The 16,962-nt window shown below is 43.3% G+C and overlaps 1 protein-coding gene across 1 annotated transcript; it reads left to right on the forward strand.

Moving 5' to 3' along the window:
- Positions 1–2,621: 2,621 nt before the first annotated feature.
- On the forward strand, positions 2,622–14,996 carry LOC148115676 (E3 ubiquitin-protein ligase TRIM39-like). The gene is made up of 7 exons (XM_087888171.1): positions 2,622–3,832; positions 5,129–5,224; positions 5,803–6,033; positions 7,654–7,676; positions 10,600–10,718; positions 12,027–12,059; positions 13,949–14,996. The coding sequence occupies exons 1-7, from the start codon at positions 3,419–3,421 to the stop codon at positions 14,419–14,421; spliced, it is 1,389 nt and encodes a 462-aa protein (XP_087744297.1). The 5' UTR covers positions 2,622–3,418; the 3' UTR covers positions 14,422–14,996.
- Positions 14,997–16,962: the final 1,966 nt, after the last annotated feature.

A 16,962-nucleotide genomic window follows, 5' to 3' on the forward strand; every position in this document is an offset into this window, starting at 1 on the left:
CCTGTCAATCATTATTTTATACGTCTGTGACAGCTCTCCATCCCATTTATGGATCATGCTTGTTTGTTTCATGTTAGTTGCAATCAATGATTGTTTAGGTGTCCATAACTCGGTATATTCTGTAATCTTTCCCTTCTTTTTTTTCTTTCCTTCCCACTTTTTATTCCCTTTTTCTTTTAACACATAATTGTGATAATCCAAAAAACCCTAGCAAATATTACACTCAGTGTAAACTTTATAGCCTCACAGGTTTTTTTTTTTGTTGTTGTTACAAATCCTAGTACTTTTTCTATCTTTTTATACTTATGTAGGTTATCTAGAACAATCGGATTTAATTTAAGTTAATTTAATTTATTGAATTTCTGTGCCGCCCAATTCCCAAGGGACTCTGGGCAGCTTACAGCAAAAAAATAATAATACAACAAAGAACATAAGAAACTTATTAAAAACATTTTTTTACTGATTGGAAGACTGATTGTAATTTTATACAGTAGGTGTCTCATGGATTGTAGTTCCCTCTTTTGCAATTTTATGCCAATAAATTTATTCAGTAATCAGCCCAAAACGCTTCGATATTGAGATGGGCATCAGATCCAGTTTGATCTACTGGTTAAGGCACCTGGCTAGGAAGAGGAAGACGGTGACTTCAAGTCCTGCCTTAGCCCTGAAAGCCAGTTGGTAACTTTGAGCCAGTCATTCTGTCTCAGTCCAATCCACTTCACAGGTTTGTTGTGGGGAAAATAGGAGGAGGAAGATGTGTTTCCTATGTTTGCCACGTTGAGTTATTTATAAAAATAATAAAGGTGAGATACAAATAAATAATGAGAGTGAAACTTAACACTGATATGGTGACACTGATTGCTAACAGCAGCTCTCTGGAACATCTCAAGGCATCTAAACTGAAGACTTGACAAGTTGCTGTTGGCAAAGGTGAGGTGAGTTATCCAAACTTACCTAATACAGGTAGTCCTCGATTTACAACCACAATTGAGCCCCAAATTTTTGCTGCCAAGTGAGACGTCTATTAAGTGAGCTTTGCCCCATTTTAAGTGCATCATGAGGGGGAAGGGAAGGTAAAGGAGGAGGTTTTGACAGGAAGGAGGAGACCAAGAGAGAGAGATGGGAAGAGGCAGCAGAGAAGGCAAGTGGGGCCTCCTGGCTCATCTGGCCTCCACCCCATAGAATGAGGGGGGAAGCAATACATGAAGATAGATGGGAAAAGGGGGAGAAAGGAGGGTTGGGAAAGGTAGGGAGAAGTGTGTGAGGAAAGACAGAAAGGAGAAGGGAGGAGAAAGATGGAGAGAATCAAGGAAGGAGCAGAGGCAGCGGCAGGAGAGGCTAGCAAGCAGCAGGAAGGAGAGAGGAAGAAGGACCAACCAGACTTCTGACCACCACCCAACCATGTGATCCGCCTGCTGAGGAGACAGCACAAGGGTCCAGCTGGGAGGACAAGATAGCAGAGTCCAGCTGAGCCGGGCAAGTGGGAGGATCCAAGTGGATGGGCAGCCACATGATGGATTGTAAGAGGGCAAGGGGGACCTGGTCCCCAGAGACCCTTTCAGGGGTGACGCTACATCACCATCTTTCATGTCACAGTTGTTAAGTGAATCACTTCCGTTGTTAAGTTAGTGACACAGTTGCTAAGTGTGAATCTGACTTCCCCGTTGACTCTGCTTGTCAGAAGGTCACAAAGGTTGATCACACGACCAGGGGACCCTGCAACCGTCACAGATATGAGCCAATTGCCAAGCGACTGAATGTTGATCATGTAATCGTGGGGATGCTGCAATGGTCGTAAGTGTAAAAATCTGTCATAGGGCACTTTTTAATGTCTATGTGCATTAAAAATGAGACATGTTAAAATGCTTGTTTATTTGACTTCACAACCTACACATGGAGAGCCACTGATCTAATGATTAAAATTAAATTAAAAACATAATTAGCAGTATTTGATGCTGCTGGCTAGGTGGCTCAGTGGCTAAGACGCTGAGCTTGTCGATCAGAAAGGTCAGCAGTTTGAATCCCTAGTACAGGTCTTCTCCATGAATGAGCAGGGGGTTGGACTAGATGACCTCCACGGTCCCTTCCCACTCTGTGACTGTTACATGTGAATTGTTATAGTCCATCTCACACTCAGCCGGATGTTTAGAGTGAATTTGGCCTTTTGATCCACCTGTTGAGTCCTTCCCAAGAACAGACAGGTGTTTGTGGGTTTTAAAGGTATCATTGTAGGATGTAAGCTCTTCCAAGTAATGCAACTATCATAAATACCTGCCAGTCTGAAAGCACCCAAATTGTGACTACAGGGACACTGCCACAGATGTTAAGTGTGAAAATGGTTTTAAGCCCTTTTTTCCCCCCAGAGCCGTTTGTACCTGGTTGCTAACAAATAGTCATAAATTGAAGGTTACTTGTAACTCCTTTCGTCCTTATTAAATTTTATTGCGTTCCCTTTAATCCATCAAGATCACTTTCAATGTTATATAAAGCTTCTAATTGATTACGGAGTGGGCGGAAATATAGGGGAAAGTCTGAGGGAAAGCTGAGGAAAGGGGAGGGGGAGGAGGAGGAGGGGGGGAAAGAGATGGAGAGAAAGGGAGGCAGGCAGGGGAATCGAAGGAGGAGCAGAGACAGGAGGGAGAGAGAGAGAGGGAGGGAGGGAGAAGGGCCGACTGGCCATCTGATCACCCCCACCACTGCCTGATCCGCCTGCTGAGAGGAGACCCCAGAAGGGACCGGCTGGAAGGAGAAGACAGGAGAGTCCAGCCGAGCAGGGCAAGTGGGGGGCCTGAGCAAAGGGACCAGAGTGGAGTGGCAGCCACAAGGAATGGACCGAAGCAAGGAAGGGCGCCTGGATGGTTGGAAAAGAGGGCAGGGGGAACCCGGACCCCAGTGGCCCTTTCGGGTGTTGAAGTCAATCAATCAACCAATCAGAAGAGACCCTATATATACCATTTGAAACCCTCCAGTCACAAAGGGGCCGTGATTCCCCACCTCTCCATTAGCAGAATGTGTGGATCAATAATTGATCGGGGGGGGAGGGGATCCCATGAATGTTGGCTTCTCCCCAATATTTTAAACTTGTTTACTCTCTTTAACAGGATCAATTGTAAATGGTTGGGGTTCGTCCCAGGGATATTTGCTTCTCTCCAGTTTTTGAAACAATTTTCCCTTTAACGAGCTGGTTGGGCTGAGAATAACTGATCGGGGCTCCGTACCTTGAATTTTTCCTCCTCCCCAATTTGTTCCTTTTAAAATACTCTCCTTCTTCTTTAAGAAGCCAGCGAAGATGCCCGCAAGAGCAGCAACAATTCAGTCTGGTTTCCTGCCTAGGCACAGCCCAAAGGCGGTCAGCTGATTCGGAGGAAAAGAAGCAAAACTTAACTTTCTCTTTCCTTTCCCGGCGGAGGAAGCGGCGATGGCAGCCAAAGCGCCCTTGCAGGATTTGGTGGGAGAAGCCACCTGCTCCATTTGCCTGGACTTTTTCCAGGACCCCCTGCTCATCCCCCAGTGCGGCCACAACTTCTGCCGGGGCTGCCTGACCCGCAGTTGGGGGACGTCGGAATCGGAGGCTTCCTGCCCCCAATGCAGGCAGACCTTCGCGCCCCGCAGCCTCCTCCCCAACAGGCAGCTGGCGCGGGTGGCTGAAGTGGCCGGGCGATGCGGAGGTCCTTGGGGCGAGGAAGGAGGGAGCTTCTGCCCGAAGCACCGGGAGCCCCTCAAGCTCTTTTGTAAGGACCATGAGACCCTCATCTGCTTGGTCTGCGACCGATCCAAAGAGCACAAGGGCCACTGGGTGATCCCTGCGGAGGAGGCTTTCCAGGAATCCCAGGTAGGAGTCAGCCAGGAGGAATCGCTTTGGAGGGGCATCCAGTGCCAGCCCTCGCAGTCTTTTTACCCCTTTACTTGCTTCCTCCTGCTTCATCCCACCCCTTGTCTCCCTGCCTGCAATGTTGAAAAAACAGGTTGACATCCCTGTTGTCACTGATCAAAATTCAGATGCTTGTCAATTGTATTGTGTTGTCCTGGGCTCTTGTGTTCACCCTTTGCCACCTTCTGATAAACAAAGTCAATGGAGAAGCCAGATTCGCTTAACTGCTGTGTGACTAACCTGACAACGGCAGTGATTCACTTAACAACATTTGGAAGAAAGGTTGTAAAATGAGACAAAACTTCACTTAACTGTCTTGCTTAGCAACAGAAATTGCCTGCCGCGAGCTGCACTGGCTCCCAGTGGTCTTCCGGGTGCGATTCAAGGTTCTGGTCACCACCTTTAAAACGCTCCATGGCATAGGACCCGGGTACCTCCGAGACCGTCTTCTGCCACCAATAGCCTCACACCGGCCAGTTCGTTCCCACAGAGAGGGCCAAGTTATGTCGGCTGGCGACACCCAGGGGGAGGGCCTTCTCTGTGGGTGCCCCAGCCCTGTGGAATGAACTGCCCCCGGAAATACGTAAGATCTCCGACCTCCGTGTGTTTCGTTGCACACTCAAGACCCTGTTGTTCCGCCGGGCCGGGCTATCAACATAACAATTTTAAATTGGGTTTTAAAATTCTGGGGTTTTAAAATTCAGCCGAATTTATTTAATAATTTTAAACTATTTTAACTGATGTTGTTTTGTGTTTTTAATAGGCTGTACAGCGCCCTGAGTCCTTCGGGAGAAGGGCAGTATAGAAATAAAATTATTATTATTATTATTATTATTATTATTATTATTATTATTATTATTATTATTATTATTATTATTATTATTATTATTATTATTATTATTAGCTCTAGAGCGAAATTGTCATGGAGTCCAAATCTTGAGTGCAGAGGCCAAAAACCACTCCTGCTGGATCAGCCCAAACTTTCATTTCTCAGTGATGCTTCTGGGATGACTGCAACCAGGAGACTCAGGCAGCTCACTTTAATGCCCTTGCAGGGAGTCCTTGGCAATGAAAAAAGTGACATAATGTTTTTTACCCTTGTGATCATTGCAGGCATTCCATGGTCACAGGATCAAAATTTGGACGTTTGCCAACTGTCATGTATTTATGATGATTGAATATACTGGGTCGTCTAACTGGGTCTTCCCTCCGATGTAATTCTTTACAGAAAAGAAACTCAAAACTTATATTTTTCAGATCAAGGTGGAGGATTGCCTGAAGGCTCAGAAGGAGCAGAAAGAAAATATAGCTACAAACAAAGGAGACATAGAGCAAACAGTGCAGGAGATGCTTGTAAGTATTGATCCAACGGTTAGGAGCTTCTGAGCTAATAGGAAGGAGAACCTCAGTCGCCATCTTTGATAATAGGCAGCCTGTTTGTAAGTACAAGTTCTGACTTAAATTAATTCAAAGTTAAAGACTGTATGAGGCACAGAACTTGTTCTTAACCTGGGGACTGAGATGTCACCATTGGCTGAATGAGTCTCAGTTGGGTTAAGTGCCCCTATCCCATGAGCTGTGTTTTATGCAATAGGTTTGGCTTGCTTAATAAATTAAGGCAAATCGTATTTCATCACTGAAAAAATTGTGAACACAAACATTTTTCTGTCTACATTTTTGAAATCCCTGATTGCTAAGAAAATTTTCATGAGAGATCATTTAAACTGGAGCCTTTTTTTTTCTTTTTAGAAACTTCCTCTTTGTGTTTTTTAATGTCAAAAGGATTTTTTTCTTCCTAGGAAATTCTCCCACTTCACTTTTGGATTCTTCAAGGAATCCATTTAATTATCATGACAAAATTAAAATTATTAAATAAAATAATTAAAATAAAATAAAATTATGCCATTTGCTTTTTCTCTTTCTTGTTCTAGGATCGCATCGACAAAGTGAAGAAAAATGTAGTGGCTGAATTCAGAGAGCTACAACTCTGGTTAGAAGGACAGGAGAAGCTTCTATTGACTAGAATGGAAGAGACGGAGAAGGATATTATGGCAAGAAAGGAGAAGGGTTTGGCCAAGCACATGGAGGAACTGGGCTCTCTTGACCATCTCATCCAGGAGATAGAAGAGAAGCTTCAGCAGCCAGCCAGCAAACTCTTACAGGTCAGGTTGTATCATAGAGATCATAGAATCCTAGGGCTGGAAGGGACCTTGGAGGTCTTCTCTGCAGAAGGCAGAGTCCTTATTCCATCCAGAAGAAATCTATTATTGGAAGCCTCCAGTGATGGATCACCCAGAACTCTGGGAGGGAAGCTGTTCCACTGATAAATACTTCTCACTGTCAGGAAACTCTTCTGTATTTTAGGTTGGATCTCTTTGTGATGAGTTTTCACCCCGTGCCTCTTGTCCTGCCTTCAGGTGCTACGGAGACTAAATCGATGCCCTTTTCTCTATGACAGCCTTCCAAGTATTGGAAGATGGTGGTAGGGTCTCCCCTAAGCCTTCTCTTTGTTAGGCTGAGCCTACCGTGTTCCCTTTGCCATTCATTGTACAGTTTGGCCTCCAGAGCCCTTATCACCTTTATTGCTCCTCTCTGTCTCAGCATTTTTTTGGTATCATGGTGTACCAATGATGAAATGGAATAGCCTGCTTTAGCCCCTCCCCAGAATACTCTTTTTGACTCTTTCCTTCCCCCTCCCCAGAAATTTAATTGAAATTATAATAGTGAAAAGTACAAATGGAAATAAAGAAAATAGGGAAACGGAGAAGGATAAGAATGGGAAGGAAGTGTCAGATAAAGGGAAAACAAAACATTTTCAGCACAGTAAAATACAAAATAAAATTACAGCCTCAAGTTATTTTTTTATATTTACTTATTATTAGCCATGTGTATAAAAACAGATTAGTCTAATAAGAAAAATCAAGTATCAAGAGTTCTTTTTTTTTTCTATCTGAAGCAGAAAGTTTAGAAGCAGCTTCCAAGTAGAAGGAATGGATCATATCTAATTAAAGCAGTCAATTTTGTCATTTTTTCTAGCTCCATCATTTTTTCCATCCATTCTTCTCTTGTGGAGGTTGATATACCTTCCCATGTCTACATGTAGGATTCTGGCTGCATTTGACTCTATGGAAAGGAACAGTCACCAAATGAGCTATTTAGTCAAGGAGTAACTGTATTGGCTTAAATTAGGGATACATAATTTGATACAGAAAAAGCAGGCCATGCAAAAAGCAGGAATTCAAAGTACTGGACACTGTCTCTATATTCTTCACAATTTGAGGTTCCTGTCCCCTATTAGAGGATGTGGTGGTGGGTGTTCTTTGTAGGGTCTCCCCCTCCCCTTAATCTCCAGGCAAGGAAAAACCCAACACTGATGACTTTCTACAAAGTATTATAACCACCTGGATTTTCCAAAGTGCCTTCATTCTGGAAGCATAAATGCAGGGCATTTTTTTATTCTATTGATGCACTGTTTTGTTTTTCAAATGGTCTTTTCTTTTTGCTGTTATGTTTTATATATATATTCTGTAATTGTGTTGAATTCAACTGGGGTATAATTTTTCTCAGGCAAAAAAGTAAAAACAATACCTCTCCAAAAGAGGTTGAACAGCTGAGGAAAAAAGAGCAATGGGATTTTTTTTCTTTAAAAAAATGGAAGTACTTTATATGTCTGTTAGTGTCTAGTTGTCCAGAGGTTTCACTCATTTGTTTTGTAAATGTAAGAATTTAATTTTCTGCCTAGGAAATGGCTCCTTTCAATGCGTTGTCTCTCTCTTTTTTAGGACATTGGAAGCATCTTGAAGAAGTAAGTAAATCCACCCTTTTCTTTACAGTCTCAGAGATCAGCAGCTCCTCCAACAGTTTTCCTATTTTGGAAAGGTCTTTCTGTATTTCACAGTATTTTAATGTAAAGACAATGTACTGTATTTCAGGGCTTTTTAGACATTTCCTCAGACAACCTCAACACAATATAATTAGCAATATTTGATATGATCAATTATTGTTGGTTGCATAGTCAGCCAGACGTTTAGACTGAATTTGGCCATTTTATCTGCCTATTGAGTCCTTCCCAAGAAGAGACAGATGTTTGATGGTTTTGAATGTATCATTGTAGGATGTAAGCTGTTCCAAGTAATGCAACTATCATAAATACATGCCAGTTGCCAAGCACCAGAATAGTAATTACAGGGACACTGTGACAGATGTTAAGTGTGAAAATGGTTGTGAGTCAGTTTTTTGAGAGCCGTTGTAACTGGTTGCTAACAAATACTCATCAATTTCCTTAGACAACCTCAACAGGACATAATTAGCAGTATTTGATATGGTGAATTGTTATAGTCCGTCACACACTCAACCAGACGTTTAGATTTAATTTGGCATTTTTTTCCACCTATTGAGTCCTTTCTAAGAAGAGACAGATGTTTGATGGTTTTAAAGGTATTGTAGGATGTAAGCTATTCCAAGTAATGCAACTGTCATAAATACATGCCAGTTGCCAAGCACCTGAATTGTGATTACAGGGACATTGTGACAGATGTTATCTGCAATTTCATTGCATTACCTTTAAATTTAAGTTTACTTTGGTGTCATTGCACCTCGTACAACGAAATTAAATGCCATCTTCAGTGTACATCTATTATTACTAATAATAATAATAAAACAAAAACACATATCCTTCACATTCTACACAATTAAATTGAAAACCTGTGATACTGCATTAGTATTGCACTATACAGTAGAATTCAACAGAGTTACCGCTCTGGGATAGAAGCTGTTTTTCAGCCTATTTGTCCTTGTTTTTATTTACCGTCTGCCAGATGGCAATAGTTCAACAAAAGGGGTGCCCAGGATGAGATGGATCTTTAAGAACGTTTTGAACTTTCTTAAGACAGCGGGAGCTCTAAAGCTCTTCCAAGGAGGGGAGGGGGCAACCAATGATCCTCTGGGCAATGATGTTAACCCTCTGGAGCACTGTCCTATCTGCCACGGTGCAATTGGCAAACCATACACAGGTGCAGTAAGTTAAGATACTCTCTATAGTGCAGCGGTAGAAGGTCACCTGCAGTTTTTCATTCGGTTGTTTTTTCCTGAGTAGTCTCAAGTAGTATAATCTCTGCTGGGCCCTTTTGACCAGTGCTGCAGTGTGAGCACCCCAGGTCAGATCCTCTTTTATGATAACACCCAAAAACCTAAAACTGGCCACTTGCTCCACCTGGTCTCCATTGATAAGCGAGGACTGGATATCTGATCTATTCCTTCTGTAGTCCACTATAAACTCCTTGGTCTTATTGGTGGCAAGGACCAAATTATTGTCTCCACACAGTGAAAGCAACTGGTCCACTTCATCTCGATAGGCAGACTCATCCTGCCCCCTGGAGATGAGTCCTACCATTGTTCTATCATCTGCAAATTTAATAATAGTATTAGTGGCGTGAGTGAGAATGCAGTCATGTACGTAAAGAGTATAGAGTAAGGGACTCAACACACAACCCTGTGGTTTACCAGTGTTAAGAATAAGGGCGGAGGAGGTGTGATTACCTAATCTGACCCTCTTGAGAGCGGCCAGACAGGAAATCCATAATCCAAAGGTAGATTGAATGAGAAAGTCCAAGGTCCTTAAGTTTAGATAGACTCTAGTCTATGTGGAAGAATTGTGTTAAATGCAGAACTAAAATCCATCAAGATCAGTTTGAATGTTATATCCATCGTCTAATTACCTACGTCACCCATAGTAGTCATGTGTCATCAGTCATTTGGTAAGATACAATCCATTGTTTTGGCCAAGAGATTCACAAGAATTTTCAAGAGTAGGGAGCCCCAAAACTGAAACTTATTGGCCTTTACTAGATCTCTCCTGGAACTTTATGAAGGTGGATGAGTGCAGTTCTGGATCAGGATCCACTGAGTCGCACATGGTGCCCATATTTGAATAGCTAGCCAGAGAAATGAATGAAGCCATGGAAACAGGGCCTTTCTCAGTCAATAGGAGTGCTGATTTCCCACCAGCTTACCTGGTACTTAGGATCCGAGGACAGGGCAACACAAGAAAATGACAATCAATGACTTAATAGCTGTCCATCAACACCCCACTTAACAACTAAAAGCCACACACAACCAGGCACCACATAAATACAATGCGTAGAACAGCCCAGTGCACACATTCTGGAGAGAGAGAGACGTTCCCTGAGGATGGGCTCCAGCACGAGTCTGAAAGCTCAGAAGTCAAAACCGCCAGTGACCACCTCAGATTGGATCCTGTAGCTAGCCAATCCTCAAGCACCATCTGATGGTTTAGAAAGCTTCTATTGGCAGGTTGATAACGGTTGCAGGAACTGGGCATGGCTAGTCTAGTGAAGAGAAGGACCAGGGGAGACATGATAGCAACAGTGTTCCAATATTTGAGGGTCTGTCACAGAGAGAAGGGGGTCAATCTGTTTCCCAAAGCACCTGAAGGCCAGACAAGGAACAATGGATGGAAACTGACCAAGGAGAGTTTCAACCTAGAAATAAGGAGAAATTTTCTGACTGAGGAGAATGAACCACTGGAAGAGCTTTGCCTTCAGACGTTGTGGGAGCTTCATCACTGGAAGCTTTCAAGAAGAGGCCGGACTGCCATCTGTCAGAAACAGTGTGGGGTCTCCTGCTTGGGGGTTGGTGATGTGTGTGTTGGACTAGATGACCTACAAGGTCCCTTCCAACACTGTTGTTCTGCTATTTTGTCTTGCCAGGTACCAGGCTAAGGAAACATATGAGAATCCAGTGGATTTACTTCTAGAGCCAAAGAGGACAATCTGGGATTACAGTGATATCCCTGCACTTCTGAAAAGTGCCATGAAAAAACTGAGAGGTAAAAAACAGCCGCTGGGGTTTTAAGCTAGATGACATTTTGAGCATCCAAGAGGGATTCTGGGTCAGTGTCACATGGATCAAACAGGGATCGATTTTAGGATCAGTGTCTCAGTTAGCATTGTAAATGGAGACTACCTGTAGTCTTCGTAGCCCAAATCAGTGGTGGGTTCCTACCGGTTCGCTCTGGATCTTGCAAACTGGTAGTAGCGGTGGCAGGAGGCTCCGCCCATCCACCTGGACATCATCACAGACACTCTGCGCAAGCACCCACATTGTGAACCGGTAGCGAAGGTAAGTGGAACCCACCCCTGGCCCAAATCCATATGCCCTGATCACTGGGGAAGCAGAATAAGTTTCCACTAAGTATAATGGAATACATACAGGTAGTTCTTGACTCCGTTGAGCTGAAAATTTCTATGGCTAAGCAAGGCAGTTGTTAAGTGAGAAGTGCCCCATTTTACGAACTTTTTTGCCACAGTTATTCAGAAAATGACGGCACTTAAGTGAATCGTGGTGGATAAATGAATCTGGATTCATGCATTGATTTTGCGTGTCAGAAGCTCCCCAGGAAGGTTGAAGAGGACAATCCCAGAATCATGGGATGCTGCAACCATCGTAAATACAAGCTGGTTCCCAAGTGCCCAAATTTTGATCACGGGACAGGGGAGGCTGCAACCGTCATAAGTGTGAGAACCGATCATAAAGCTCCTTTGTCAGTGCTGCTATAACGTCACTAAAAAAATAGTTGTAAATTTAGGACTACCTGTATATGGAATTTATTTATTTATTTTTATTATTTATTAGTCCAATTTATATGCCGTCCTTCTCCGTAGACTCAGGGCGGCTTACAATGCATTATAGCAATAGCCTGCATACTTTTTTGAATATACTTGCTTATTAGGGCTTTCGCCCCTCCCCCCCGCCGCGGTGTTGTTCTATACAAAGTTGGCTTATTGCCCCCACAATCCGGGTCCTCAATTTACCTACCTCGAAAGGATGGAAGGCTGAGTCAACCTTGAGCCTGGTGAGATTTGAACTTGCACTAATTGCAGGCAACTGGCAGCTAAGTGCTAGCACTTAATAGCACTTTAGTCCGCCTGCACCACTGAGGTGCATATATAGTAGAATATATTTATACCTGATGGAATATATATAAAGTCACCAATGACATTCTGGCTTGTAGCTTTCCCTATTCCTTATTTCCTGATCTGAGTCCAAGGAAAGCAAACCAGGGAATCTGAGGGAGGCCCTTCTGTTGCTCCAATTCCAGGGATGAGATGCTGAATTCCTCCCTTTTCTTCCCCAGATACTCTGGAAAGTGGACTTCAACTACAGGAAGGTAAATATGAGTTATAGGAATTGGATTTCCTTGCTATTTTAAGCTCTGATGCCAGTAATGTGAAGAGAAACATAATAGATCAAAAAGAAAAAAATAGGATTAATTACTATAGAAGACTATGATGATCCAGTAAACTTTAATGATTATATGATTTATGAACTATTACTTGCCATTTATATGTCCAATATTAGCTAATGCAGTGGAGAAAAATTCCTTGTGTGTCTGATCACATTTGGCCAAATCAAGCGGTTGTTCTGTTCTGTTCTGTTCTACTCCTCTACTCCTACTCCGCTCCGTTCCGTTCTATACATACCATATTTTTTGGAATGTAAGACGAACCTTCCCCCCCCCAAAAGAGGCTGAAAATTTGGGTGCAACTTATACTCTGTATGTAGCTTTTTGGAAGCTTTTTTCAGCCCCACCGAGGCGCTAATGAAGCACTAGCAAGCAATCTTCCCAGCTTTGCCTGCTCCCTCAACTCCCTGAGTGAAGCTATCTCCCTGCTTTGCTCCGACTCTCAGCTGTTCTTTAGAAGCTTTTTTCTGCCCTAACCAGGTACCAGCCGAGTGAAGCTTTGCCTGCTTTTCTCATTGCTGCTTCCTCTCAGCTGTGCCTTAGAAGCTGTTTTTTATCCCCAAGCAGGGGATAAAAAACCAGCAAACTAATATGCTGAAGCTGACCAGACTAAGGACGATAGCCAGATGAATACCTGGTAGGCAGATTTTTTTCCTATTTTCCTCCCCAAAAACTAAGCGGTGTCTTATACTCTGGTGCGTCTTATACTCTGAAAAATACGGTAATCTAAAAAACTGAAGCCAATCTTGGTGTAGAATGAAATACCTGGACAAATGGGAAAGTATGGAGTGGGATTGAAAGGAATCTTGAATTCCTACCAAGCTAATAACATCCTCTTGATTTTACTGCCTGACTATAAGTTGGTGAGAGACCAGGTCTTTGGGAGCAGAGAAATTAGGTCCTTTGGGTCAAAGCAAATAGCAAAGTTGGAGCATCAGGGTTGCCTCCACTCTGTGGGCCACCAGACTGGTGAAAGCAGAGGTTTCCTGTATAAGATCCTCCCCTTTTGTACATCCCTGTGATACCCTGATGCTCGTAGAGAAAAAGACGGAGCCTCCTCACATCCCATCATGTGTCCTAAGTTACCTCTGGGGGATCCTTCTGACTTTTCCCAGTTCAGAATTGAAACATGGCAGCCTCTTGCTCTGCCTGATCTTCTGGAAGAGGTGGAAATGCTATGAAGTGTTTGAAGGACTTGGCCATTGTGAGAATTGTGGACTTCAGTTCCCAGAATTCCCCATCCAGGATGGCGAAGCTGGACGGTAATCAGCAGAGTGGCGGCCACATGGGAGACTAGAGACTAGAGGAATTGACCAGTGGAGCCAAGAGACGAAGAGCTGAGGGGAGGAGCCAAAAGCTGCACAGGTAGTCAAGGTATCCTGAAGGTGTGCAGCTTAGTGGCAGATGGAGGGGAAGCAGATGGACTGGAAGATGGCGAAGGCAACCTAAGTGAATGGAAGGAGAAGGCCAGAGGAGCGCTGAACAGGCCGGCAGTTAACAGAGGATGGGACTCAGAGTGTGGGAGAGCCCGAGTGCTTGGAGTAAAGGGAGCAGAGGGACCTGGACAATAGCAGCCCCATCAGCCATTGGAATTCTGTTAGTTGAAGTCTACAAGTCTTACAGTTGCCAAAGTTGGAGGACTCTTGACCAGGCAATGGTTAGGTGTTGTTTAAAAGAACAATGAGTCTTCCAGTCTTGGGGGGGGGGGTTGAACTCCATTCACACAAGAGGGTTAAACTCTTGGGGGTGAAGACACAAACCAGGCCTGCAGCTGAAGCTCTTGTTTTTTTCCTTCCTTCTCTTCCCCCTTACAGAGAATGTAACTCTGGATCCAGACACAGCCCATCTTGATTGCCTTGAAATCTCTGAAGATCGGAAAAGTGTCAAAGTAGTTAAAGGAAAATATGCTTTTGTCCATGGCTGTCAGAAGTTCTCAACAGGGAAACATTTCTGGGAAGTTATTGTAGGAGGTACAGGAATATGGGGTGTAGGGGTTGCCAATAAGCCAGTGAACTTAACAAATCTTGCTGGGGAGACCAGGCGCTGGGTGTTTTGGAAATGCCAAGGGAAATACTGGGCCGCATCTCCGTCAAAATTCTATGACCTGGTCCTGACTGAGGAGCCCACGAGGATCCGCATCTCTCTCAACTGCGAAGGGGGACAAGTGAGCTTTTTTGATGCCAGGACAGCAACTCTGCTCCATACATTCTCAGACGCTTCCTTGGTTGGAGAGAACCTTCTGCCCTATTTCTATTTGGGTGAGGACACCTGCATGACACTCCCCTAAAAGAAGGGACATCCATAAAGAAATCTCCCTACCACCAGCCTACATTGAGGCCACCAGCTGGAATCAGTTGCCCCCGGAGATAAGGAGAATCCATGATCTCAATGCCTTCCGTCGTTCCCTGAAAACCCATCTTTTTCAGCAAGCCGGGTTGGCTTAAGAAGAAATGTTTAAATTCTTTTAATTAGTCTGTGATTTTTTAACTTTCGGGCCAAAATTTATATATATATTTAAATGTTTTAATATTTGTATTCTATGTTTTTTATCTTGGCTGTACACCGCCCTGAGTCCTCAGGGAGAAGGGCGGTATATAAATTGGAAATTAAATTAAATTAAATTAAATTTGCCAAGCAGGGATCTCCGAAAGCCTTTAAAGTAGAGATTCCTTAGCTTTTTGCTACTTCAGCTTCCTTTATTGTTCTATGCCACCCTGGTCAGTCAATCAGTCATTATAAAGGAATAACCTGATCAGCATTTCTATTTGTCTGGATAAAAAAAAAATGAAGTGTCCTAGGATCTTTATTGGCTTTAGCATCATGTGTTCAGGTGTATCAGTATTAAAGATACCTTACAGCTAAGCCTGTCAATCATGATTTTATATGTCTGTCACAGCACTTCATCCCATTTATGGATCATGCTTGTTTGTTTCATGTTAGTTGCAATCAATGATTGTGTAGGTATCCATAACTCAGTATATTCTATAATCATCCCCTTCTTTTTTTCTTTCCTTCCCCCTTTTTTCCTCCCGTTTCCTTTTAACACATAATTGTCATAATCCAACGAACCCTAGCAGGGCTTCAGCAAGTATTACACTCGATATAAGCTTTATAGCCTCACAGGTATAGGAGGAGGAAGATGCCTTGGATATGTTTGCCACCTTGAGTTATTTGTAAAAATAATAAAGGCGAGATAAAAATAAATAAGGGGAGTGAAACTTAACTGATATGGTGACTTTGAATGCTGGCAGCAGATTTCTGGAACCCCTCAAAGCATCTAAAGAACTGAAGATTGACAAGCTGCTGTTGGCAAAGGAGCAAATGAGGAATCCTAATGAACATACCTAATACAGGTAGTCCTGGACCTACAATTGAGCCCCAAATTTCTGCTTCCAAGTGAGACAGCTGTTAAGTGAGCCTTGCCCCATTTTAACTCTCACGGGGGAAGAAGGGAATGAAAAGGAGGAGGTTTTGGCAGGAAAAAGGAGGGGAGCAGTGGATAGAGAGAGAGGGCGAGAGGGATAGGTGGGTCTCTTTGGGGGCAAACCTGAGGGAGAAGGGAGAGAAGGGAAGTAGGGCCTCCACTTAATAATAATAATAATAATAATAATAATAATAATAATAATAATAATAATAATAATAATAATAATAATAATAAATGAGAAATGTTAAAATGCTTATTATTGGACTTCACATATGTCAAATTGAGAGCCACTGATCTAGCCCAACAAACTATCGAAAGGGATGGGGATTACGGCCAGCGTGTCCCAAGGCATGTCAACAAACTCAAGATGGCAGCCAGCTCCGCCTTTTCCCTATATGTAAATAAGGGGTGGGGCTTCCCTCCCTTAGGTCTTTGTTGACTCCCTCTAGGGTTGTTTCTGCATTGCATCTCCCCACTTCTGGGGAATATTTAACAGAGATTTAGATGCGAATGTTCTGTAAATTAGGTCCCAGCCCTAAACCTGTTTAGTAGTAGTACTGTAGTTGCTGTCATATTCAAGCTTCCTTCCTTCCTTCCTTCCTTCCTTCCTTCCTTCCTTCCTTCCTTCCTTCCTTCCTTCCTTCCTTCCTTCCTTCCTTCCTTCCTTCCTTCCTTCCTTCCTTCCAAAGGTCTTCACCTGGTGCCAAACTGAGGCCACTGTGGCTGCCAATTAAGGGACTCTGGGGAGGGCATTCCATAAATGAGGTGCCACCAACAAAAAGGCAAGATAAAGGAGGGGGCTTGGGACTCTGTATGTCCCCTCAAAGACCCTGTTGGGATTAAAGAAGCCTCCCCAAAAAGCCCTTGAACAAAGGACAAAGGTGTATAAGATGTTCTCCACCCACCAGATCCCCCCACCTCTCCCCATGGGTCCCGCTGTCCTAAATTGGCCTGAGACTCCTAATGCCTCTTTCTATCCACCTTTTGCCTTAAGAGGCATTTCATTGGTCAAACGTGAAGATTTCCAGTCAGCAAATGATCCTATCCCACATTCTACATATTCCATATTCTACATCTACAAGATAGTCTTCTCTGTCTCCCTTCCACAGAGTGATCCAGGCTGCCTCTTTATGTTGACTTTTGCCCAGTTTTAGGGCTTTTCCTGATCTGTTTCCTGATTGGATGGCTGGGAAGGGGGCAGTCCAGGCAGTTCTTTCTCTGCAGGAGATTCCTATTAAAAGTGACTGAAAAGAGTTTAATTTCCCCTTTATCTCTGAGACATCCCATCAATTGCAGCATTAGTTTTGGGCTTTTATCAAGGCCTTCTTACTGTCTCTTTCAGTCCTGGTTTACTCCCTCTGGTCCCATAAATGTTTCCTTCTTCCTATTTTAAAAAAAAAAAAG

Source organism: Pantherophis guttatus, chromosome 2 (genome assembly GCF_059756535.1).
Source record: "Pantherophis guttatus breed Tessera chromosome 2, ASM5975653v1, whole genome shotgun sequence".
NCBI classification, from domain to species: domain Eukaryota; kingdom Metazoa; phylum Chordata; class Lepidosauria; order Squamata; family Colubridae; genus Pantherophis; species Pantherophis guttatus.

Bases quoted from the DNA above. Each gene is read 5' to 3' on its own strand.
- LOC148115676 (XM_087888171.1), top strand. From the start codon at position 3,419: ATGGCAGCCAAAGCGCCCTTGCAGGATTTGGTGGGAGAAGCCACCTGC. The intron at 5,225-5,802 runs GTAAGTATTGAT...TTCTTGTTCTAG, and splicing joins AAACAGTGCAGGAGATGCTT to GATCGCATCGACAAAGTGAA. The intron at 12,060-13,948 runs GTAAATATGAGT...TCCCCCTTACAG, and splicing joins TGGACTTCAACTACAGGAAG to AGAATGTAACTCTGGATCCA.